The sequence below is a fragment of the Scardinius erythrophthalmus genome, assembly GCF_964197995.2.
Source record: "Scardinius erythrophthalmus genome assembly, chromosome: 14".
NCBI classification, from domain to species: domain Eukaryota; kingdom Metazoa; phylum Chordata; class Actinopteri; order Cypriniformes; family Leuciscidae; genus Scardinius; species Scardinius erythrophthalmus.
This window is the reverse complement of record NC_138234.1, coordinates 21,624,387-21,650,666: the sequence shown is the minus strand read 5'-3', so window position 1 is coordinate 21,650,666 and position 26,280 is coordinate 21,624,387. Positions and strand designations below refer to the sequence as shown.

The 26,280-nt window shown below is 43.3% G+C and overlaps 2 protein-coding genes across 2 annotated transcripts; one reads left to right on the top strand and one right to left on the bottom strand.

Moving 5' to 3' along the window:
* Positions 1–18,123: 18,123 nt before the first annotated feature.
* On the bottom strand, positions 18,124–19,430 carry LOC308702233 (uncharacterized protein). Its single transcript, XM_081384898.1, has 5 exons — positions 19,376–19,430; positions 19,123–19,173; positions 18,820–19,034; positions 18,497–18,656; positions 18,124–18,414 (listed from the first exon to the last, which is right to left on the bottom strand). The coding sequence occupies exons 1-5, from the start codon at positions 19,398–19,400 to the stop codon at positions 18,284–18,286; spliced, it is 582 nt and encodes a 193-aa protein (XP_081241024.1). The 5' UTR covers positions 19,401–19,430; the 3' UTR covers positions 18,124–18,283.
* A 1,958-nt stretch (positions 19,431–21,388) lies between these two features.
* LOC308702159 (interferon-induced protein 44-like) lies at positions 21,389–23,344 on the top strand (the record flags this gene model as incomplete). Its single annotated transcript, XM_081384826.1, has 7 exons — positions 21,389–21,902; positions 22,056–22,110; positions 22,184–22,379; positions 22,473–22,625; positions 22,712–22,883; positions 22,981–23,081; positions 23,159–23,344. 7 exons carry the CDS (start codon positions 21,389–21,391, stop codon positions 23,342–23,344), a joined length of 1,377 nt encoding a protein of 458 aa, XP_081240952.1.
* Positions 23,345–26,280: the final 2,936 nt, after the last annotated feature.

The window sequence follows — 26,280 nt, the reverse complement described above, 5'->3', positions numbered from 1 at the left end:
TTAGACATGTCCTCAGAATCTGCTAGCATTCAAATTTCCTCAGCACACATTTCTACCAATAATGCAATCCCTCCAGAGTATGCTTTCTTACTGAATCATCCAATTTGGGCTAATGACAAGGATGATTGTGGTTTATTGACAGGTGTAGAGCCAGTCAAATTGACAGGAACTCCACCCCCGGTTACCAAACAGTATCCGATCAGTAAGGAAGCCATACAGGGAATCAAACCTATTGTAGAAAAGTTGCTGACACAAGGAGTGCTAGTTAAAACCAACAGTCCCTGTAACTCACCCATATGGCCAATCAAGAAATCCAATGGGACATGGAGACTCACCATAGACTACAGAGTAGCCAATAAAAACATTGATAAAATCACCCCGCTAGTGGCAGATCCATCTACAATTTGTAATGGCTTACCATTAGATTGTAAGATTTTTTCAGTAATTGATATGTCTAATGGATTCTTTTCTGTACCATTGCACTCTGACAGCCAGCCATGGCTAGCTTTCACAGTTGACCATGATCAATATCAGTGGACCCGATTGGCCCAGGGATTTCAAAACTCCCCGACCGTGTACCATCAGGCTGTCAGACGTGATTTGTGTGACCCAGAATGTCCAGTAAAACAGTCCACTATGATCCAATATGTCGATGATATTTTGATTGCCTCAACAGATCACGAGGTACATCAAACTGAATTGGCAGCTTTGTTGGACTATTTGCATAAAAAAGGACACAAATGCAGCTTTCACAAAGCTCAAATTGCTAAAAAACAAGTCACATTTCTGGGTCAAACAATTGGTGCAGGAAATAGATCCATTACACAGGATCGAGCGGCTTCAGTCAAAGCCATACCTCCGCCTACTACCATTAAAACACTACGCTCATTTTTAGGAACAGCAGGTTACTGTAGACCGTGGATTGAAGAATATGCCTCGATTGCTCAGCCTCTCTATGACTTGTTGAAAGGCCATGGTAAAGATTCAGATATTGTTTGTATGGAAGAACTTCACCTCAAAGCATTCAATGATTTGAAGAGAGCACTATGTCAAGCACCAGCATTAGGAATTGCCCAATCTGATAGACCCTTTGTGCTTTATGTCCATGAACACTTGGGCTTTATGACTGCATGTCTAATGCAAGATCATGGGGGCAGTTTACGTCCAATTCATTACTATTCTGGTAAACTTGACATAGTAGCTCAAGGTATGGGACCATGCCTCAGAGCAGTACAGGCAGTTCATCTAGCGCTTCAGGCTTCATCAGTAATGGTGTTAGGTCAGACGGTAAATGTAAAATGCCCTCACGCAGTGTCCGCACTAATGAATCAAGCAAAAGTCACTTCTGTCTAGGGATGGGCATGATTAATCGACGATCGATAATCGATCGTTAAGAATTTCGTCGATCACGTTTATTTGTTATCGATTAATCTAATGCAGGTTGCGTTGCGTAGTGTGAGTCTTGAAGCAATGAAATTGATTTTAGCGCGGAGGTACCTGTGCATCCCGGCAACGTCAGTCCCCTCAGAGCGGGTGTTTTCAGCGGCTGACTGGCTGTCACCAGGTTGCGGTCGCATCTGATCCCAGATCATGTCAACATGCTTATCTTTCTCAACAGAAATCAGTGGACTGGTGCAGAAGTTCTATGGGAACTTCATGCGTTTTCTCAGATCGGATAGCTATCTGATTTATCAAAACGATTCCATTTACACCCGGTCATATAAATGTGTTTTTGCAAAACGGATATAAATCCGATCTTGAATTCCCGCGCTACATATTTAAATTGTTGCACGTCCGAAAGCAACTGATATGAGCTGCATTTTATTGATCATCAGCGAAAATTTCTAAATCAAAGACTGCAACAATATTGCGGCAACAGCCCTGGTAAGATCATTTCGGTTCTTTACTTTTAATGAAGATGATTGTGTTTTGATGAATGACTTTCACTTTGATTTGCGATAGTTTGCACGTTGGCTTGAATAGATGCTCATCTGTGGTGATGCGTGTTCCAGTAACACCGTCATATCTGGCTATAACATGACATATAGCCTAGGCCTATAAAACGCTCTCACATGTTTATTTCTTAGCATTTTTGGGATAAGTCAAATTTACATAATAGTTTCAACAACCAGATGCATTTACTCTTGTCCAGTTTCGTCTGGAATGCGTCTCAGATCTCCTCCTGAAGTGGTTTGAGCGATCGGCTTTAAATCCGCCTCGAATGCGTTTCGGAGGGCATTTACATTTGGTCTTTTCACGATCGGATAGTGGCCATGGGTCTCTGTTTAAGAACGCCGGCTCGCTGTTCCGCTGTTTTAGAGCACCGCAGGGCATCTTCAAGTATAACGTTACCGAACGTGCAGTTTCAATGCCACAAGTTGATCTTCTTGTAATAAAGATCTCATCGAGGACAAACAAACTGTATTTTTGTATTTTCATTGCATTTTTAATTTATAAAAAGTTGAAGAAATAATGAATTTCAATATAAAAATATTAATGATTAATCGATAGTCGATCGTTAATTCTCCCGACGATCGACTAAGAAAATTTAATCGAATGCCCATCCCTACTTCTGTCACTTCCTCTCGTTGGGGAAATTGGTTAACTACTCTCACAGCCCCGAACATTGTTTTACAGCGTGCACCAGTCACGAACCCCTCAACATGTATGATGTCTGCAATGACTGAAGTTGTGTTGGAAGATGAAGGTGAAATGACTCATGATTGTGTTACGCTTACATACGCAGTGACAAGTGAAATAGCAGAAACTCCCATAGAAAATTCAGAATTTGAGTTGTTTGTTGATGGTTCAGCTCAAGTAATTGAAGGGAATAGACGAGCAGGTTATGCAGTAACGTCCACCACTGAGGTGGTAGCCTCAGGTCGTCTTCCAGATAATTTTTCAGCTCAGGCTGCAGAACTGGTAGCGTTAACTAGAGCATGCACGCTAGCTTCAGGATCAGTTGCAAATATCTACACAGATTCCAGGTATGCTTTTGGGGTTATTCATGATTTTGGTGTAATTTGGCAAAGCAGACAGTTTCTAACTTCTGCAGGATCCCCCATTAAGCATGCTGAATTAGTGAAAGATCTTATGTTTGCCATGAAACTTCCAAAGAAATTAGCGGTGATCAAAGTGAAAGCACATCTCACAACTAACACTACAGAAGCTAAAGGTAATGCTCTTGCAGATGTAGCAGCTAAACAGGCTTGTTCCTATGTAACTGTACAAGTGTGTTCAGGTAGTACAGCACAGAAGACAATTCTGCCTCCTGAATCTATCATTGATTTGTACAAAGATGTTCCTCTATATGAAGCATGGACATGGTTAGACAAAGGAGCCACCGTTGATTCATCTGGCTGCTGGACCAAAGGGGGGAAGTATGTTGCTCCCGAATCACTGCTGCCATATTTGGCTCAACAAATACACAATTTGGGTCACAGTGGTCCAGCAACGATGAATCACAGGTTCTCAAATCAATGGTGGAATCCAAAATTCAGAAATGTAGCCACAGAAACAGCCAAGAGGTGTGTTACATGTCAGAAAAATAATGATGTACCAGCAGCCATTACACCAGCAGCACATACCCCAGCTCCACCAGGACCATTTCGTCACTTACAAGTTGATTACATATCGTTGCCTCGTTGTAAGGGAAAAACTGACGTTTTGGTAGTAATAGACAAGTTCTCAAGATGGATAGAAACTTATCCAACAGGGCGTGCTACAGCTGCACATACTGCTAAATGTCTTGTCACTGATTTCATTCCCAGATGGGGATTACCAGATTGCATTGACTCAGATCAAGGTACGCACTTCACAGGACAGGTAGTTAAAGAAGTGTCTAAAATGTTGAAGGTTAAGTGGAATCTGCACTGTCCCTACAGGCCACAAGCATCAGGACAGGTTGAAAGGGCGAACAGAACGATCAAAACCAGGCTAAGCAAAATGCATCAGGAAGGAGTGTCATGGGTTGAAGCACTGCCAGCAGTACTGTGTAGTATGAGAGCGTCACCTAACAGATCAGTAGGACTGAGCCCTCATGAGATTATTACAGGACGCCCAATGCAGATGCCAGGTGTGATTGATCTTAGAAATGCTGATGTTCACATTGCCTCAGATGCCCTGATCTCTTACTGTGAACACCTTACAAAGGCAGTACAGAGTGCCAGAGAGAGAGTTGAGTCATGTTGGCAGACTCCACCAGAGGGTGGACACACAATCGTCCCAGGTCAATGGGTCATGATAAAATCATTCAGACACAAGCCGTTAGAACCTAAGTGGCATGGACCACATCAAGTAATGTTGATTACAGCAGCTGCAGTATTGTGTCAGGGAAGACAAACCTGGACTCATGTGTCACATTGCAAAGTGGTTCCTCCCCCTACAGGGATAGGATAGGACACATGGACCAGTGAGGAGCCCAGGAAGAACTGGAAGCAACAGGCTTTCGGGGGCCAACCCTGCGGTGAAGATTCCCTTATAGGCCCTTCCCAACCATAGTCCCTCCTCACCTCACTGTTCCTTTTAGGTGTCTCATGAACTAAGAAATAGGGAAAGAAGGAACCACAATTAGCAGATACAGATTGAACAGGATACAACCCTAATGTTTGCAGTCTTTACAATGAATACTGGTCTGTTGCAGTTGTTCTTTTTTGTTTTTCTTTCTTAACTCTGTGCAGATACCACTTGACGGTTCACTGACCTACACACCTGCATATGACGACCCAACCTCCAGAAAACAACTAGACCAACTGCAGAGACTACAACCAACACAGAAGAAAAAATACACAACGCAGAGACTCATCTACGGGAACTTCAGTCATCCAGCAACATGAACAAGATTGCCTTAATCCTAACCATCATGAACATAGCACAAAGTGTAGACCCCAGAAACAACATCTTCTTAGAGCTGATGAATATGTCAAGAAATGCCTTGTTTGCTGGAAAGAATGTTTGCATGCCACACGCACCGTCTGTAGGAGCAGGAATCCCATGGGTAGCACACCCTATCTCCAAATGTGACACGTGTACCTTATTCAATCATCATACCAGTGGAGTATTCAGCAAAGATACATGTCACAAAGTAACCATTCCTCCAGCTTCTCAGTGTTGCATACCTGGACTACCATCCTGCAACCTAACTTCAGCTACTCCCATCATGACAGATCTACTCCTGCCAATGATGTTCTATTGGTGCATGGAAAATTATGCTCCAGCATCGACTCCACTGGGTGAAATTCCCCGTGAACGTTGCAGTTTTGTGATTGAAAGAGGAACAGATGAATCCTTTGTGTACATTACTACTACAGAGAAGAAACAGGAAAATGACTTAAACGAGTGTCTCTCCAGGAACCCATCCCTACCGAAACTTTTTGCAATAAATCAGTGGTGTATGATTCCTCCACCAACTGGCACTTTTTGGTTATGTGGAACTTCTGTCTACAGCATCCTACCCAGCCAATTCAACGGCAGGTGCACCCTGGTTTATGTTCTGCCAGCTATCAGAGAAAACACACACTCCACTCCAAGATCTCCACAGTTACATGATTCAGCTCCTTCTATCAACAATGATGGCTGCATTCCAGGACTCACTTGTGTTCAAACGTGGTGGTCAAGAACTCTTGGAGCATTAATCCCATCGTATGGTGTCATGCAGGCTCTCGATCAAGTCAGAAGCCTGTCGGATTCTGTACAGAAATTGGCCAACGATACGGCTTTGGCCCTGGGTAACATCACAGACACTCTAGCTTCACACAAGATAATGATCTTACAGAACCGAGTGGCCTTGGATTACATTTTTGCAACGCAAGGGGGAGCCTGCACCATTATCGGCCCTGAATGCTGCACTGGGTTAATGGATCCAACAGAGAATTTGAACAAAATCCAACAAGACATTCTTGATCTTTCAACAAAATTACACCAGATGACTGAAGACAATTCTTCATGGTTCGGAAACTTGATTGGTAAACCCTGGCTGTGGATTAAAGAAATAGCAATTCTGCTGTTGTTTCTCCTACTGGCGTTCTACGTATGCGTCCACAGTATCAAGTGTTTCATTCAACAAATGACTCACGCCTCGCACGAAAACATGACTGGTCCAACCATAAAAGAATATTACCCGTAAGAACTTCACGGACCCTAATTGCATGTTTGTTTCTGTGTCAACATGCAATTACAGATGAACAACACAGAGCAAGTTATATGTGCCTGTAACTTTTTCAAGTTACAAGAATGAACTTTTAAGTGTACTTTGATAAAAGTTAGACTTAAAACCACTATACGATCAAATGACTTATGGAAGGATGAAGTCTATGCATGAATATTGCTGTTCTGCTGTTTCTTTGTTTTCTTGTGTTACTCGAATGTGTTGATGTCTTCGCAAGCAGAAACCTGGTGTAAAGCATCACCTCAGATTTCCATGAACAAGCCTCATGAGGGACGAGTCATCAGAGCGACTCTACGTGGGAAATGGACGCTACAGGAAACAGACTTCACAGCTATTCAGGCGCCATGGACTTTCAAGAATTCCACTCTTATGCTACATGGTTTTCTGTGTAATCATGTAGTTTATATGACATTTTACACCCTGCGTCGCAGGTGTCAACAGTTATGGTTTTGAGAAGAACTATGACACTCATGTAAATCAAGGACACAACACAGAATAAGTTACACGTGCCTGTAATTTACACAAGTTACAAGAATTAACTTTTAAGTGTATAAATTTGTATTTTTGTGAGAGTTATTAGAACTCTCAAAGGGGGAAGTGTTGGATTACATTTTTATTAAAAGTTTAATTTAGTTTTTCCACTGCAATAGTATATAAACTGATAAAGTTTAGTAGACTGATTTCAGATGATTATTGAGTCTCCAGCAAAGAGTCTCCTTTCCTGCCAGACTTGTTTTCTCTATTGTGTTTTAAATAAGTCAGATCACTTGATTCTCACCTTTCGGAGCCCAGACGTTGAGTCGTTAGGTTGATTGACTTTCACCTATTGTCTTTAATGGCTCTGGGATGGCTTTTGGAATTGGAGTTCCTGGCCAGTATCAGCATGTGAATAGTTATGCTGATTCAATTGGACTCAGAGTAGGGTGTGTTCCCACTTCATTTGCATGCTTTATTCAGAGTTCCCGCCTCTATGTAATCCCTCCCCCTTGGAATGTATATAGCTACAATGTATAATGTTTTAGTTAGACTGATTTGGGAAGAACTGCAGCCGCGTCAACGCAAAGTCCTCAATAAAGAATAACTTTGTTTGAACGTGATCCCCAACGTCTCCTGGTCTCTTGCTTCGACAAAGAAAAAGGTTTTCAACAAAGTGAAACCAAAGTGCAGCACAAGCACTCCAGGCTACGCAACACTCGTTCCCTCTCTAGAGAGAACCGAGGTTACGTTAGTAACCGAGTGTCGTTCTCTTACGAGAGTACTCTCGTGTTGCGTAAGTTTAGCTTACGCTATGGGAACCCTATGTAAAGCGCCATGAGTGCTGAGTTTCAAACACTTATGTCCCAAGGGCAGTAGCCTGGGGCTCATGTAAAAGTGAAGTGATCGCAACGGCAGAACAGGGCGGGACGACTCGGTCTTATGAGATAGGTGCATACACATATATCTATACAGTTAAGGCAGTATGGTCACCTTAAAAACTGCATAAGCCACAGGACGTTGCAGCATATCAACAGTCTAATCAAACTGAGTTGGGTAGACCATGTTAATATAGCATGATCAGACTGAGAGCAGTCTGGCCTGTAAGGCAGGTACTTCCAGGTTATAAAACCTCACAAATGTAGACAGCGAGGCCCAGCCTGCTGCCATAAAAATGTCATGGATTGAGACCCCACTTGTCCATGCCCACGACGAGGCCATACCTCTAGTCGAGTGGGCCTGGCACTCCGGCCGTGTGAGCGGGGAGATGCTTTATTACAGGCACAGCTCTGTGGGCTATAGTTTGCTGTCCACAAAGTGTGTGTGCTGAGAGGCAGACACGTGATCTGCACTCCCCACACTGCCAGCGCGAGCTGGGCTCATACGCTGAGGCGTTACGTGTGTGCGTAGCGCAGGTACAGTCATATTCACAGGCAGGGGTGGGCGCTGTACAGCGGGCACATTTCCTACACTTAAAATATGAACGGCATGAGCCGGTTTGACTGATATGGACCCTGTGGTGGTGTGGGACACTGCATGGGTAGTGCTTGTGTGTAGGGGTGAACACTGGGAAGTGGGCACTTTTCCTACACTTAGCGGTCGAGCGGCTTGAGCCAGCTTTATTGTTTTCGACCTTGGATGAGTGTGACTCATGGTGCGTTCAAGTCATCTCGTATAGATCGTATTTACGAGTTGAACGCACTTGAACGCCACCACAATGTCGTAAATACCAGTGGGGGAGCTCGGGATTTTCTCTAAGCTCCGATCTTTACGAGTTGGGGACGTGTCAGTGATTAACATGGCGGAATACACAATACGTAAAGGTATAAAGCTGTGATATTGTCAGGCTTTTCTATTTACAGCGCAGTTAGCTAATCGCCAACACAGAATATGATAGTATTATAATATAACAATGCAACATGTAACGATGAGTTGGCTTCATAAATTCATTAAAAACATAAAAATACAAAGTACACCTGATGCACATTTCTTTGTTCTTCATTTTCTATACCAAGATTTTAAGAACCTTACTGTATTTTGGTTTAATTAATTAAGAGAAAGTACTCCACCATCTTGCTCCGACGAAAGTGACTTGAACGCGCATGCCGTTATAAGCGCGACTTCCCACCTCGTACGTACGAACTTCCCAGGAGGACTTGAACGCACCAACACAGTAGGGTAGTGTTTTTGTGCAGGGGTGGGCACTGAGCAGTGGGCACCTGTCCTACATTTAAAACACCTTCGGCCTGAGCCGGAATATGACCAGACATAATGCTCTTTTTGAGATATATGTGGGTCGCCGTGAAAACGGCGTTTGTGTGCAGGCGAGCGAGTTGAGGAACTGACTGACTGGCTGCTAAATGACTGGCTGCTAAATACACCTTTCGAGTTGCCTCTGCTGAGGGAACTGAGAGAGCGGTTCGTGCAGATTTCGATCGCGGTCCGGCCGCAGCGGGACTTGACCATCGGCGCCTTCCTTGGATGGCTAGGAAGACTTTGGAGGCTCAAAGCTCGGCGCGAGCTTGTGCCTGGGTCCCCGGGCGGTAGGCGGTCTGCGGCGGCTGGTAGAGCGCGAGCGCTGACGTGCATCCCGAGCCTGGCGATGTTGTGAGGCGGGCAGAGGAGGCGGTGGGGGGCGCTGTTTTCCGAGCGGGCGGCTGCTTTCTGGCGCGGCCTGCTGCGGAACTGGAACGCCGCGGCAAAAAGTGTCTCATAGCCTGAGACGTTTGCTGCACCTCTGTGTATCGCTCCGCAAAGCCCTTCACCGAGGGACCGAAGAGACCAGTTGGTGACATGGGGGCGTCAAGGAAGGTGGCGCGGTCAGACTCGGATATGTCGGACAGTGTTAGCCACAGGTGATGCTCAGTGATGGTGAGAGCGTCCATGTTGCGGCCGATAGCTTGGGCGGCGGTCTTGGTAGCTCTGAGAGCTAGGTCTGTCGCGCTCTCCGCAGATGGGCCAGCCTCGTCCAGTGAACAGAGAAGGTTGGCCTGGTAAATCTGCAAAACGGCCATGGTATGCAGAGCGGATGCAGCTTGACCGGCGGCGGCGTAGGCGCGAACAATCAGCGTCAAAGTCGTCCGGCAGGCTTTAGTAGGCAGACTCAGCTTGGACCGCCATCCCGCAGAGGGCGGGCACAAGTGAGTCGCTACAGCTTCCTCAATGGGAGGAACAGAGAGATATCCTCTGTCTTTCGCGCCGTCAATCGCGGAGAGCGTCGAAGAGACAGAGGATCTCAGCCTGGCCGAGTACGGGGCTCCCCACGACCTGGAAAGCTCATCGTGCAGCTCGGGGAGGAAGGGAGCGGGCCTTGAAACAGGTGCAGAGTGGCGTCCAGGCAGAAAACAGCCATCCAACCTGTTGGGCGCGGGCTCCTTGGGCGTCGACCAATCGAGGCCGAGGTCCTCTATGGCCTTGGTGAGGAGGCGGAGAAGCTCAGCGTCGATGGAAGCCCTCACGCTGGATTTCTGCGTCGACGGGGCAGGGTCAGGGATGGAACCTGACCGTCCTCACTCCCGGACGCCAGAATCGAGCAGCTGTCATCCTCCGCGACATCCCGCTCCATCTCGTCGGCCGCCGCGGCATCGGGGCGTTGGCCGTCGAGGAATGAGACGGGGGACTCAGAGAAAGAGGCTCGCGGGGACACCGCCGGCGAGTTCTCTTTCACAGAGACTTCTGGTGGGCTTTGTGAGCAGTGCTTTTTACGGCACGGCCCAGCAGGAGGCGTGGATACAGCGGACTTGATGGCAAACAAAGCCTGTCGAGCCCGCAGGGTCGAGAGAGGCAAGGATACGCATTCATGGCAGCCGCCGTTGGTGAGTGCGTAATCCACGTGGTCTTTTCCCAGGCAGGAAGCGCACAACTCGTGGCGGTCCCCGTCGCTGAGAACGGCTCGGCACGAGCCGCAGAACATGATGGGCATTGAAAAATGCCTTTGCTCTTTTAGAGAAAAAACGTGAGTGTCGCAGTGGCGAACACACACGGAGCAATGAAAGGATATGAGCGCCGGATAGCGCAGCAGGGTGAAGGCGGCGAAATCCAGCCGGTGTCCTCGACTCGAGCTCGTCCGTTGCTTCTTCTCAAAAGATCCAGCAAAGTCCTTCGCTGAAAGGAGACGAAATCACTTGTGCAACCTGTGCGAGGGGGTTTTATAGGCTAGAGCCACACCCCTTTTGGCGGGCCATGCCCATTTAAGATAATACATGTTTGACATAAACTGTAGCCAATCAGCGAGCTCAAATCTAGTCAGCTATGGGCGCTTCTGTTTAGCCTGGCTAGCTGGATGCGGTCATGCTAGTCCCTGTTGTTTTAAAAAGTAATCACGGAAAGCAAAACAAGGCACTAGCATGACCGCATCTAGCTAGCCAGGTCGGTAGACCACAGTCTGATGGAGATAGGCGCGCATGAGCGCGGGCGCGGGCGGGCACACGCAGCTTGGGGCGCTAACAGAAGCGCCCATAGCTGACTAGATTTGAGCTTGCTGATTGGCTACAGTTTATGTGTCAAACATGTATTATCTGAAATCAGCAATTGGCTAAGCTGCTCCACAGACCCACCTCTCTGGGGCGATTTCTCCAGCGCCCCAGAGCTGATGAGACGTGCACGCAGGTGGAGGAGACGTGTTGAAATAGCAGACATTTTTAATTTCTATCATATTTTTCACTTATACTGGGTGTATTTAATATCTTAAACACACTAATACTGACAATTTGTATGTATGATTTATGTATGTATTTATTTATTTAAAGGTCCCGTTCTATGCCCCTTTTCACAAGATGTAAAATAAGTCTCTGATGTCCCCAGAGTGTGTATGTGAAGTTTGAGCTCAAAATACCCAACAGATCATTTTTTACAGCATGTTTAAATTGACATTTTTTGGGGCTCAGAAAAACGAGCCGTTTCAGTGTGTCCCCTTTAAATGCAAATGAGGTGCTGCTGGACGACACAGGGGGCGGAGCTTCATGAGCTCGTGCTCAGTCTGTCAGGAAAAATTCATCTCACGGAATGATGATAATATCAGAAACTCTCAGTAACGGCGTTCATTTCGAGTCGGACAATAATGCCTACAGAGTCAGATTGCTGTATAGAGATGAAACAGGTATAGTTTAGTAGTTTAATTACGGTTATTATAACGTATTTGTCATCTGCTTGTAGGCTATGTATCCATTATTTATTAATAGCCTACAAGTCTGCTGTCTGAATGATGATCAAACATGTACTGATGAGTTTAATAAAGTTTATTGTACATCACACAAAAGATGAAGCGTCAGTTTTACTTCAGAAAATCACCGTAAGAGCTGAGTAAACACAGTAGGCTAAGTTATAAGAAGTGCGCAAGTAGCCAGTAGAGTTGAGGGAGCATTCCTGTGGGCGGAGGTTAGTCAAGAAACGGTTCTGGTGATGTCACCAATGCAGGATGTAGAGGGGTGTAGTCCAATCGAGCCGTTTTTTGTAGTCAACTTCTGTTAAATAAAATATCTCGCTTGGCATTGAACTTTGAGCTTTATAATTTTACAGATATTATTTATGCTCTAACAGCAACATTACACACTAACTAAAGTTTGAAACATGGAATCGCATGCAACGGGACCTTTAATGAGTGTGGCTCATAAACTTTGTTCTGGGTCATGGGGGGGCGGCGCCCTAGCGCCCTATTGGCCAGCCGTCCCTGAGTGGTTCTCAAACTGGGGTAGGCCTACGTGAGGTGACAGAAGGACGTACGGGAACAAAATGCTGAATTTTGCCGTTCCTTATACTACCTCACCTTAAAATAAGATTTAATCTGAGCATGCATTTCTATAAGGTAAAATGCTGTAAATACATGACATCCGATCAAATGACCTCATCTTTTGCGGTCAAAACTTTCTGCATTTAAGCAGCGTATGCTATATGACAGGTCTCGTGCAGACTGCTGCATTGTCAAATCGCGCTATACTACCGTTCTCGACAATGTACGTTACCTTTGTAAAAGTAGGGATTTAGCACTTACTAGCATGAAGAACACATATAGACACAGTGTCAATGCTTTTATAGAGACGTATTATGTCACCCTCAGATACACGCCAATGCAAATATCAGTGCAGTTCGTTTCTTGTCTCGGGTCAAAGTCCACAAAAAAGCAGCATTTCGAAGTTTCTAGAGTGTTCTACGAAAGGTACGTTATTTTTTTAATCAACAGCAACACTTAATATGCAGATTATGCACTCAATAACTGATAAGTAGGCTACTGAAGCCCTGAAACGCAACGTTTAAAAAAATCCGTCAAAAAAATTCGAAATTAAAGTCGAAACATTTCGAGATTAAAGTCGAAACATTTTCGAGATTAAAGTCGAAACATTTCGAGAATAAAGTCGAAACATTTAGAGAATAAAGTCGAAACATTACCAGAATAGGCTACGGTCTTCTGTAGAAGCTGCGTGTGTGTGCATTCTTAACGGCGCGCGTCCACTGGTGCATAGGGCTTGTTTCCCGTGATTTCCTCAACAGTGGCGCCACCAGGGGGTGGCCAGGGGTGGCCGTGGCCACCCTTGGCCGACTCCTGGCCACCCCACTGGCCACCCCGCTGGCCAGTATAAATTTTAGTAGCATCAGTTATGCATTTCATCCCTAATGCACAGCCAGGCAGGCAAGCCGCTGCCGCTCTAGACCTTCGATCAGGGCCGTTTGAAGGAATTTGGGGGCCCCAAGCAAAATGGACATGGAGGCCCCCCCAATAAAAAACATATCCGTTCGAAAAAAAAGTTGCACTAACTGTTTGTTACAAGCAGCATTTGCCGTCAGGCAGGTAGCTAACATAAACATATTTTTTTTCTAGCCTACCTGCTGCAAAATTACACCATTTGTACAAGACAAGTGGAGCTATTTTATCCAGTGTAATTTATCACTTACCACTAGGGATGTAACAAAATTCACGGTTCGGTTCAATACGATACACGTGTTACGGTTTGGTATGTTTTCGATACAGCAAAAAGAAAGAAATGCCAATTTCCTTGATTTATTTATTTTTCTTCTTTTTTTTAATTAAAACTAGCACCATAAAATATTATTTCTTTTTACTTTGAGCAATTCTGGAGTTATAATTGACTCTTCTTAGGAGCATATAAAACAAAACAGCTCCTTGGAAAAAAAATAAATTTAATATTGTAGTAGTTATAAACAAATGTTTATTTTAGTTAAGATTAACATTTGAGGGCATTGTATTCATAATGTCAAAATAAAACCGACGTAATGTTTCTTGAAGGCATTATAGCCTACTATTCCTGCCAAACAATGTGAATGTTTCTCACTACATCTCGCAGCGATGTTATTACTTCTGTGGCGAATTCAAATGCTTTCTTTACTGGATCTCTTATTAGTGCTGTGTAGTAACAGTGTCGCATGATCACGATCGTCTCGCGCTGCACTGGTCCAAACTGATAAACAACGGTCCTTAAACCACACAATAACGAGTAGCTCAGTTTCGTTCCGCTTACATTACATTTGCCATTTGATGTTGGGCAATGTTGTAGTTGCGCCGGCATCTCTACATTATGAGCGCGCTTGCCACACGCGACCCGCCTACATTTGAAATAACGAAATTTTGGTCGGCAGGAAAAACGAACCGTTCGGTTTGAAAATGCGTACCGAACACCGAACCGAAAGCCTCGTACCGAACGGTTCAATACGAATACGTGTATCGTTACACCCCTACTTACCACTATCTTGTTTTTTCTTATCCTCCTCTTCCTTTCTCTTCATTCTTTTCTGGCTTCCTGAAGCATAATTCCGCTTAATGATGACTGCCGAGGAGGTTTTGTATTTTGCGGCGGCAGAGATCGCGTGGTTGGCTGGCTGCTGTCAGCGACTACTGAGGGGGGCCCCCTTGAGGGGGATCCCGATAACAGTGTCATTGCACTTTACTGCATTGACCATCAAAGGGGCGCTCACACAGTTTGTCGTTGCATTTTATTCTTAACCAGTCGTTGTCTTGGGGCCCCAGGCCAGCTCGGGGCCCCAAGCAATTGCTTGGTTTGCCTGCCTTGTCGCGACGGGCCTGCCTTCGATCGCACACTATGATCGCACACAGTAGCCAGTACTCCCCCGCCCATAGACTGTAAAAACCCCGCCCCTCCGTCCATGCCGCTGTTGCGCGCTCAGACAGCAACAGCTCAGCGCGTGCCCGTCGGTCAACAATTTCAAAAGAAGTTAAGAAAGAAGACGAAGAAGACTACCGCGTCAGTTTAGGTGAAAAAGTCATCTGAAGTCATTCCATAGCTTAATGTGAGGGACAGAAGTCTATTTACATCATTGAAGTTTATGGAAACTCGTTTTCCCTCCTCTGTGGCTGACTGTCAATCATTCTCCATTCAGTATTCAAACAGCGCGCGCGCCTCTTCCGGTTGGATGCACGGTAAAACTCTCCAATATGATATATTCACATTATAATGCATTATCTGTAGATATAAGGTTGTGGATTTGCATAAAATGACCTTATTTTGTTGGAGTTTGTTGCTGTTTTTAAACGACTCACTACCGTGTGCTTGTTAGATCACACACATCACAAGGACTATGAATCGGCATCAAACGCACAATAACTGGAATTTAAAACTGTGAAACAAATGATCAATAAACTGTTGGACAGATAGACAGTAGGATTTGTTTGCTCGACATTTCTTTGCTTTGTGCCGTGAACTTTTAAATGCTCACTTGTTCAGCGCAGCGCTGCACACTGTGACTCCATGTTGCTTTGAGCTCATCATTCTGCACCAGCGATGCGCATACGCGCTTTGTGCGCTCTGTTTTGAAGCGTTTCATATTATATTATCATGTTTTTGCGCACTGAAAGATTATTAAAAGCCTATATTTTTTATACATAGCCTGCTCAATACATTTAAAATAAGCATAATTTAATTGCATATTATTTCTTTGTAGTGTAGGCTATATAAATATATACACTTCTGAATTCTTGACATTAATATATAAATATAATATATTTGTATCTGCCAGTATCTGCTTTTCCCCAGTAACTGTTTTGTTTGCAATAAATGTACACCTTATGCCAAATATAATTGCAAAATAAAACAGAATTGTTGTGCAACTCAAAATGTTAACTGTACTGTTATTAGTCTACGCACATTATATCATTAGTAACATTAAATATAACACAATAAACCATCATATAGTACATCAGTAGGAGTTTCCTTAAGTCTTTCTGTTAGTTTTCTACAGGCCGGTTTACTACAACAGTAGACAAAAATTCTGAAATTATGGTTTATAGTTTTGGTGTGCCACCCCAAGATTTTAAGTGGCCCCATCTGGCCACCCCTATGAAAAATTTCTGGAGGCGCCACTGCTCAAATATAGCCTAATAACTGGTGGTGGTTGAGGAGAGATTCCCTGAAATGACTGTAAAGCGCTTTTAAGTCATATGAACGCGCTATGCCTTATTCATGCATTCATTCATTCATAAATCTTGATCAAGTCTGAAAAGTGATTTCGCTTGTAGGCTATATCTATTCCGGCGCAGTATATTTTATAACGTCCTATAGCCTAATGCCATGTTGGTAGACCTGTAGATTTTCCTTTTGTTGAAAGCCCAGATAAAAGTAAAAAGCTATTATTTTGTGTATATCCAGTTCACACACACACACACACACACACACACACACGCACGCACACGCATGAATGCCAGTCTGTGCGGCAATGTGAAATAGGCTAACGGCAAGCACCCCAGTCAACAATTTGATCTCACAATGATGTCACTATGAGCTCACAATATTCTCATGGTGCGGTCATAATGTGAGTGTCACAGTGAACTAAAAGTGTAACCACACAGAGCTCTCACTGTGTGCTCATACTTTGTTCACAACATGAGGTCACTGCACAATCACAGTGCACTCATACTGTGGTCGAAATATGAGGTCACATCACACTCACTGTGTGCTCATACTGTGGTCACTGTGAGGTCACTGCGCACTCACTGTGTGCTCATACTGTGGTCACTGTGAGGTCACTGCGCACTCACTGTGTGCTCATACTGTGGTCACTGTGAGGTCACTGCGCACTCACTGTGTGCTCATACTGTGGTCACTGTGTGCTCATACTGTGGTCACTGTGAGGTCACTGCGCACTCACTGTGTGCTCATACTGTGCTCATACTGTGAGGTCACTGCGCACTCACTGTGTGCTCATACTGTGCTCATACTGTGAGGTCACTGCGCACTCACTGTGTGCTCATACTGTGAGGTCACTGTGAGGTCACTGCGCACTCACTGTGTGCTCATACTGTGATCACTGTGAGGTCACTGTGCACTCACTGTGTGTTCATACTGTGGTCACTGTGTGCTCATACTGTGGTCACTGTGTGCTCATACTGTGGTCACTGTGTGCTCATACTGTGGTCACTGTGAGGTCACTGCGCACTCACTGTGTGCTCATACTGTGCTCATACTGTGAGGTCACTGCGCACTCACTGTGTGCTCATACTGTGAGGTCACTGTGAGGTCACTGCGCACTCACTGTGTGCTCATACTGTGATCACTGTGAGGTCACTGTGCACTCACTGTGTGTTCATACTGTGGTCACTGTGTGCTCATACTGTGGTCACTGTGTGCTCATACTGTGGTCACTGTGTGCTCATACTGTGGTCACTGTGAGGTCACTGCGCACTCACTGTGTGCTCATACTGTGCTCATACTGTGAGGTCACTGTGAGGTCACTGCGCACTCACTGTGTGCTCATACTGTGATCACTGTGAGGTCACTGCGCACTCACTGTGTGCTCATACTGTGGTCACTGTGTGCTCATACTGTGGTCACTGTGTGCTCATACTGTGGTCACTGTGTGCTCATACTGTGGTCACTGTGTGCTCATACTGTGGTCACTGTGAGGTCACTGCGCACTCACTGTGTGCTCATACTGTGCTCATACTGTGAGGTCACTGCGCACTCACTGTGTGCTCATACTGTGATCACTGTGTGCTCATACTGTGGTCACTGTGTGCTCATACTGTGGTCACTGTGTGCTCATACTGTGGTCACTGTGTGCTCATACTGTGGTCACTGTGTGCTCATACTGTGCTCATACTGTGAGGTCACTGCGCACTCACTGTGTGCTCATACTGTGCTCATACTGTGAGGTAACTGTGAGGTCACTGCGCACTCACTGTGTGCTCATACTGTGAGGTCACTGCGCACTCACTGTGTGCTCATACTGTGGTCACTGTGTGCTCATACTGTGGTCACTGTGTGCTCATACTGTGGTCACTGTGTGCTCATACTGTGGTCACTGTGTGCTCATACTGTGGTCACTGTGAGGTCACTGCGCACTCACTGTGTGCTCATACTGTGGTCACTGTGAGGTCACTGCGCACTCACTGTGTGCTCATACTGTGATCACTGTGAGGTCACTGCGCACTCACTGTGTGCTCATACTGTGATCACTGTGAGGTCATACTGTGGTCACTGTGTGCTCATACTGTGATCACTGTGAGGTCATACTGTGGTCACTGTGTGCTCAATATAACACCACTATGCAATAATTGTGTTAGTTCACTGTTATCTAAAATGATTCAGTTAACTCAAACTTTTACACCCACATTCTTTATTTCCATCAATAAAAACAATCAAACAAAAAGTCAGCTTTTTCCTTTATTTGGTTTCCTTTTCAGCCTGGTGTTGGCGTTGGACAAAAAAAATCTACTTGGCGAATACATTCCGCGTCTGGTGTTGTTCTGGTGGTTACTTTTAGCTTCTTCACCTCTATTTCATTTTGTTTGTGAAAAGACCTGACACATTCTAAAAACACAAAGAGCAAGGTGTTAACATTACAATTTCTATAGCAGCATCCAGATGCACAAACCAAAACTTAAACACTTACTTTTCAAACATGTCAGGAGCACAGGTGGCAACACCTTCTTCCCATCTTTCCCTGTTCTGTTATACAGACAGAGAACATTGTCTGACGCTATGCTTTTTAAAGCCTGTCTCACCAGCTCACCTATATTGGAGCTGCCATGAGTACGGATGAGATAGTGTACCTGACAAAAACATACATAATATTGTCATGATTAAAATATACCAGGCTTCAACATTTCTTTTACATGGTATATGCTGCAAAAAAAAATAAAATAAATAAATAAAAAAAATAAAACTGTGGCTTTGTTGTAAAAATAAACGCTAAATTTATATAGTAGTACTAACATAAAGCTCTCGATAATTTTTGTCTTCTTCAAGCCTCTGACAGAAGGCTTCAAACGTTTCAAAGCTGGAGCACTGTTGTTGTTTAAAAAGTTCCTCATGGGCATCTTCTTGTGCCCGCTTCATGAGAACAGACTTAACTTTTGCCAAGTCATTCATGATGACAGCTTGTCTCTGTTCCAGCATTTGAATTTGTTGGAGTATCTTAGTATTCAGATCTGAAAAATTGTAAAGTTAGATTGTTATATAGCAAAGGATGTTTTATGTCTGTATAAATAAATAATGTCTAATTGATATATCACACACCAAACAATTTCTCCATGGTGACTTTGCATTTTGTTTCCTTTGGTTCCTTCCCTGTTATCAAAATTACATACATAAGGTCAGTGAAATTGCATTTATCTAAATCAGTTTTCAAACTAGCTGCAGCTAGCAATTTTGGTGTGATTACTGAAGGTAAAATGGCTGGTGCACATGTAGCATGTGTGAGCAGTACTCTGCTAAAAAAAAAAGACCAGACCACATTGCACATCTAAAAGTATGTAAATAGGCCACTCACCATTTCTGCGGTGTAACAATACCATGCACAACGTTTTCTTCTTCTTTACATGTTTTATGGTGGTTGGAAGACCAGCTTAGATGGTGCATTTACCACCGCCAACTGGACCGGAGTGTGAAGCATTCACAATGAGCTCACGCTTTACACACATGCTGAGGATCACAGTATGAGGATCAGATGAACTCACCTTGAGCTCACGCTTTACACACATGCTGAGGATCACAGTATGAGGATCAGATGAACTCACCTTGAGCTCAAGCTTTACACACATGCTGAGGATCACAGTATGAGGATCAGATGAACTCACCTTGAGCTCACGCTTTACACACATGCTGAGGATCACAGTATGAGGATCAGATGAACTCACCTTGAGCTCAAGCTTTACACACATGCTGAGGATCACAGTATGAGGATCAGATGAACTCACCTTGAGCTCAAGCTTTACACACATGCTGAGGATCACAGTATGAGGATCAGATGAACTCACGTTGAGCTCACGCTTTACACACATGCTGAGGATCACAGTATGAGGATCAGATGAACTCACCTTGAGCTCAAGCTTTACACACATGCTGAGGATCACAGTATGAGGATCAGATGAACTCACCTTGAGCTCAAGCTTTACACACATGCTGAGGATCACAGTATGAGGATCAGATGAACTCACCTTGAGCTCAAGCTTTACACACATGCTGAGGATCACAGTATGAGGATCAGATGAACTCACCTTGAGCTCAAGCTTTACACACATGCTGAGGATCACAGTATGAGGATCAGATGAACTCACCTTGAGCTCAAGCTTTACACACATGCTGAGGATCACAGTATGAGGATCAGATGAACTCACCTTGAGCTCAAGCTTTACACACATGCTGAGGATCACAGTATGAGGATCAGATGAACTCACCTTGAGCTCACGCTTTACACACATGCTGAGGATCACAGTATGAGGATCAGATGAACTCACGTTGAGCTCACGCTTTACACACATGCTGAGGATCACAGTATGAGGATCAGATGAACTCACCTTGAGCTCACGCTTTACACACATGCTGAGGATCACAGTATGAGGATTGTGTGATGTCACTGTGATCATCGCATGATCTCACGTGTTGACTGGGACACATGCACGCAACTTCTACGGAAGACTTTATTCTCGAAATATTTCAACTTTAATCTCGAAATATTTCGACTTTATTCTCGAAATATTTAGACTTTATTCTCGAAATATTTAGACTTTAATCTCGAAATGCTAAAATGTATTTTATTTTATTTTACGGACTTTTTATTTATTTTTTACGTTGCGGTTCTGGGCTTCCGTAGATAAGTAGCCTACTTCAGGTTTCAAACTAAGTTATTTATCTGATATAAAATCAATCTTTCAGCAAACGGTTATTGAATATCAATTAATCGGTTGTCTGTGAAGCTTTTCATTGTTTATATTCAGTTTCAATTCTTTTTTGTGTTTTTATATTGGTTTTATATTGGTTTTCTATGTAAACATGCAGTCGACGGACAAGACCATTATTATTTTTATAAAGTTTTTATATTTACAAATTCAATTAAAACTGACTTCTGTTTGAACAATATGATCAGACGTATTTTCACTCTCCGAATTTTTCAATCTTGTATATTATGTCAGAAAGAACAATCAAATCAAGAATTATTTTTTTCTCTGAAATGTATAAAACGTTTTATATGAACTACATACATAGTGAAAGTGAAAGCATATTTCAGACATAAACAAAAACAAACAAACACAAGTTAGAATCCAACTTGCTTCTAATTCATTCAATAAAGAAAGTAAATATGAACATTTAAAATTTGAATTGCTTAAATTTAGTTTACATAACACACTAAACAGAGTTAAGTTTCTCAAACGATTATCCTGTAATTCCTGTTATCAATATTAAGATATGTGGACACAAATGGCACTTTCTAAGAAGGCCGCATTATAAAGACTGTGTGGAGATTTTTTGTTGTTGTTGTAACTTATATGTTCTTTTGTCACAGATGCAAAAAGCCAAAGTTAGAAAAGTCAGCACAGATCCCCTCACTTCTAATTTACCCAAAGAGCGAAAAAATCAGCTCTGTGCTTCACTAGGGAATGTTGAACTGACTCTTCTCTACAAAGCTTCTGTTCATGGATATAATGCTTCTGCCTTCCATCAGCGATGTGACCATCAGGGTCCAACTTTACTTGTAGCCTATAACAGATCAGGCTACATCTTTGGTGGATACACTAGTGTAGATTATACTCAAAGTGGACTGGAAATTACAGATGAGGAAGCTTTCCTGTTCAGCTTTCAACAAGGTGGAACCTGTAGCTACATCAAAGTTAACAGTGGATATAATGCACGTTGCGATGATGCTACATGGCCCAATTTTGGCCAACAGTTGTACTTTTGCTACAACAACCAACCAGCTGTGCATCATCAACGAGGGAGTGCATTTAACATTAATACTGCATCAATGTATGGGAATGACACTCAACTGAGTGAATGTGAGGTGTATAAAGTGGAACAGGGTAAGTCAATTAGTTTATTACCAACCTATAGGCCTATTCTACACACAAAATCAAGTACAAATAAAAATGTTGTCTCTTTAATATAATTAACTTATTTGTTGTCTTTTAACATTACTCCAATGAAAAATTCTATCTTTATTCAACAATTCCCAGAGCCTCAAGTCAGCATTGAGGAGAAACCATGGAGGAATGTTCTGTGGACAACTGAGTATGTTTCTTCTTAATCTCTATTTTGCTAATTTCCTATGGAAAAATGAAATAATAAAACCGATCTGTTGTAGACGAAGAGATGAGCTCATGGGATTGATCAGGAATCATAAACCCCTGATGACGTCTATCAGCCGTGTTCGAATCCTAATGGTCGGTCCTGTCGGTGCTGGAAAATCCAGTTTCTTCAACTCCATCAACTCAATCTTCACTGGTCATGTGACCAATAAAGCTATGTCAGGATCTGCAGGCACTAGTCTGACCGTACAGGTACAGATTCAACAGGACTTCAGGACCTGCCCTGGCTTGTGTCATGAAACAACTATTGTTCCACAATGAATAATGATTCCTGTTTGTTGGTAGTTTCGCACATACCCAGTGAATGACGGTCGTGAAGGAAAACCATTGCCATTTGTGTTGTGTGACACCATGGGACTCGAGGAGCAATCAGGTGCAGGACTGGATATTGATGACATCAGCAGCATTCTTCAAGGTCACATACCAGACCGCTATAAAGTAAGTGAATAGTTTCATGTTTCTGGGCTTGGAAATGTATATTTATTAGTAAAATTGTTCTTTCATTTCTATTACTTTCAATTCAGTTCAACCCCATGGCACCATTTCAACCGGATGAGAAGAAGGCCTCCAGACCTGCATCTCTACAGGAGAAGATCCACTGTGTGGTGTATGTGATCGACGCCACCAAAATCTCCCTCATGTCCAGCAAACTAGAGGAAAAACTCGCTGCCATACGCAGAAAAGTGAACTCACTGGGTAAGTGAACATGTTAATGCCAATCATGTGACTAATCCAAAGTAGGTTGTACATTGAGCAACCTGATAGTTGCATTGACACACCACATCATTTTCAGGCATCGCTCAGATCATCTTGATGACAAAAGTAGATGAAGCTTGTCCTCTAGTGGAGGAAGATCTTCAGAGCCTTTATGTCAGTTCCTACATCAAGACGAAGGTGAGACTTGGTCACATGATCACATGAGCTGTTCCCACAGGACTCAGAGTGACTGAGATGTTGTTTTGTCTCTGCAGGTGCAGGAGGTGAGCTCTCGGTTAGGTGTGCCGGTGTCTTGTGTGTTACCGGTGAAGAACTACAGTCAGGAGCTGGAGCTGGAGCTCAACTGTGACGTCCTGCTTCTCACGGCGCTACAGCAGATGCTCAACTTTGCAGACGACTATTTTGACGATATACGTCCTGTGGAGGGCAACCCTATATAAGGTTTTTTCTCAGTTCTTGTGGCTGATACCAGATTTGAAAAGCTCTACGAATCATTTACATAGCTTAAGGAAAGCTGATCACTATACCTCCAAACTAGTTGCTTTTTGGCAAAATTTGGCGTTTTTATTCAAAATATGCATTTATGTGAATCACTTTCAGTTTCAAATTTCAATCAATTTCAAGGTGAAATTGCAGGCACAATAAACCTCACAAGAATCGGAAATGTGTCTTTTAGCCAATCAGAATCATTGTCTACTGTTCCGTAGATTAAAACTTTTCGCAATAATTGAGTATTTGCATTTGACCTTCACCTTGGTCATATATCATGTAATAAGCTGCCGCTTAGGTGTCATGTGGGGCAGAGGATGTCTCTAGTATTGTCCAATCAGCACGCACGCTGGAGTCTTTGCTTTAAACAGAAACATATTACCGGTATGTACGGTTGAATCAGGGCTGAGGTGCAGATGGAGCTGGTCCTGGCTAAAGGTTGAGGCAAAAGCAGAGGTGAGGGGAGTCCAGCACAGGTTCTCGCGGTCACAGTATTATTTGTTTTTAAAGTAAAAAAAAAAGTAAAAAAAAAAAAAAAAGTATGGATTTCATTCATAAGATGCCACCCTTTTTACCTTTTGTGAGTTTGCAGGTCTGTGATCTGGACACTCATCATTTGCTTTTATGCAGAAACATTCAGTACTTTTATACTAGTATTTCATTGAGCTATGAAAAAGTTTAACTGTAATTTCTCTGTACTTTTTACGCTTGATCTTCAAGACTGATGTTCTATAATTCTTCACTCTTGTTTTGATTTGTGGGCTATTGTGACTTTACACTCTGTATGAGGACTAATAAAGTTTGACTATTTTGTAGGCCTACTATGTATTTGGCATTAATCTACTTGATATTTTGAGACAAAAATGTAGCACAGATTGTTTACATAGACTAGTTGACTCAGTTAAAAATATCATTAATATTTGCAACAACAACTACAACATAGAATATTATCTCTGGGGACTCAGTCATTTTAGTGCTTTAGATTTGAGTGCAGCGTTCGACACTGTTGATGGCATTCTATTGTCACGCCTTGTACAGTATGTGGGCAAGAACACTGCAAGAATTTAATGCAAGATCAGTATCTTATCAAGTTTACAGTATAATATTACAAATTAGGACTTTCACACTGTTCTAAAGAAATGCAACTTTCCATGAGTAAAGTCCATTTTGGAATGAGCTATTCCTTATATTTAAAAGCAAAAACTGTATGTATGGCTTCCTGATCATTATTAAATATTATGACACTGGGTTAATTTGCGGTATCACCCTGGAGGCCGGTATGATGCTTCTTTTTGCAGTATCAAGTGCTTATTTTTCTCTATTCTGACACCATCAGAGGTAATTTGGCCAAGGTTATGCCCAGATTTATCCTTCATTTGCATCCTTCATGTCAATGAACTCTTATGGTACTTTCTGGATATAATCCCAAACTGACTTGATTGTAAGATGCCAAAAATTACCACGATACAACAACTTTGTTTTAGCCTGGGTTTCCCCATGCTGCCTTGCGCGCAGCACGATTTTATTCACGCTGCTAGGCAGCCTGGACACCATGGGCCAGATTTTCCCCTCAAAAAGGGAACCAATCACAGAACGGGGAGGGAGCAGCAAGACGATGACGACGTCTATGTGACACACCGAAGTAGTTTGTTTATATTTATGGATCCAACATGGCATCAGATGCGAAGTTACCTTTCGATGCAGCCTTAGACAGTGTTCTAAGTAGTTTAGAACGCAAGTTTATTTCGTCTTCTTCCTCATTGAATTTCTGTCGCTCTACATACGTCATCTGGTATAACTGAAACGACTGGCTATGAGCTACGTACAGGCGCATTTGATAGACATACGTAGCGCCCAATAAACGGCTCTGGGCATTCGTAAACCACGCCTCAAATACGAGAAAATGAACGTGGTTCCCAGACCACGTCTCAATGAGAAGAGGTCTGACGTTAGCCAGGCTAACTTTGTTTAGCATATCAAAATGTTTTTAATATATTTTACTGTCCAACAGGTGTCATGTATATAAGAACTCTTTAGTTGAAACTGGAAACAATACCCAACTGGAAAGTAATTGTGACAAACATGGAAACCTCTGGTGTTCACTATGTTACTAATATTTGAGAAATGAAAACCTGTTTGCTCAGACACAAAGCCAGGTGAGGAATCGCTGGGCGGTTCCCACACCACAGGTACTTGTTTGCTCAAACTATTAGTGCAGTTTTTCATCTCCCTCAACACACATTGTTTTAGAGAGACCTGAGATTTCATTAATTGTTTGTTGATACATTTCAATGCAAAAAAACTTTGCTGGAATTAAGGACCTTACAACAGGTTTGACTTGGGTCAGATCCCGTCTACAGAGAGCCTGCCCACTCCCTATTAAGTTCTATTGTACCGAATTTTGGTTGTAGTTCCACCAGAGTTCCACTGGGGGCGATCGCCCATGAGTTCAAAATGAATGGGAATCTATGGGCTAGACGGCTAAATTTGTCTCTTTCACCCGATTGCCGTTGAGAAATCTCAGATTTGATTGTAGGTTTTGCAAGTTCAACATGGGTTATAGGTCGAAAGTTGAATGGACGAGTACTTATGTCCTTTCGATTTCTTACAGGTTGAGTTGTTGTTGCCCATAATACGCTAGCATTCTGCTAATGAACGCTGATTGGTCAGTGAAGGACTGATTACGACCAGAGATACCGCTTGATGGCATCGTGGCATCCGAAGCGGGACCAGAAACAAACAAAACAAAAACTCTTCTAGCACATGTGTTTACCTGTGTCAGCTGTGTTGTCGATGCCTCGAGAGAAAAGAAAGTGCAGAGCGCGAAAGCACCAAAGTGACTGAAGGATTGCCGTAAAGCAGTATCTCTGGTCGTACGATGTGTATG

What these genes read in the sequence shown, in the direction of transcription:
- LOC308702233 (XM_081384898.1), bottom strand. Translation starts at nt 19,400, where the DNA reads ATGGTATTGTTACACCGCAGAAATG. An exon ending in CACCATGGAGAAATTGTTTG is followed by an intron (nt 19,035 to 19,122) that starts GTGTGTGATATA and finishes ACAATTTTTCAG; the next exon opens with ATCTGAATACTAAGATACTC. An exon ending in GCTCCTGACATGTTTGAAAA is followed by an intron (nt 18,415 to 18,496) that starts GTAAGTGTTTAA and finishes TTGTGTTTTTAG; the next exon opens with AATGTGTCAGGTCTTTTCAC.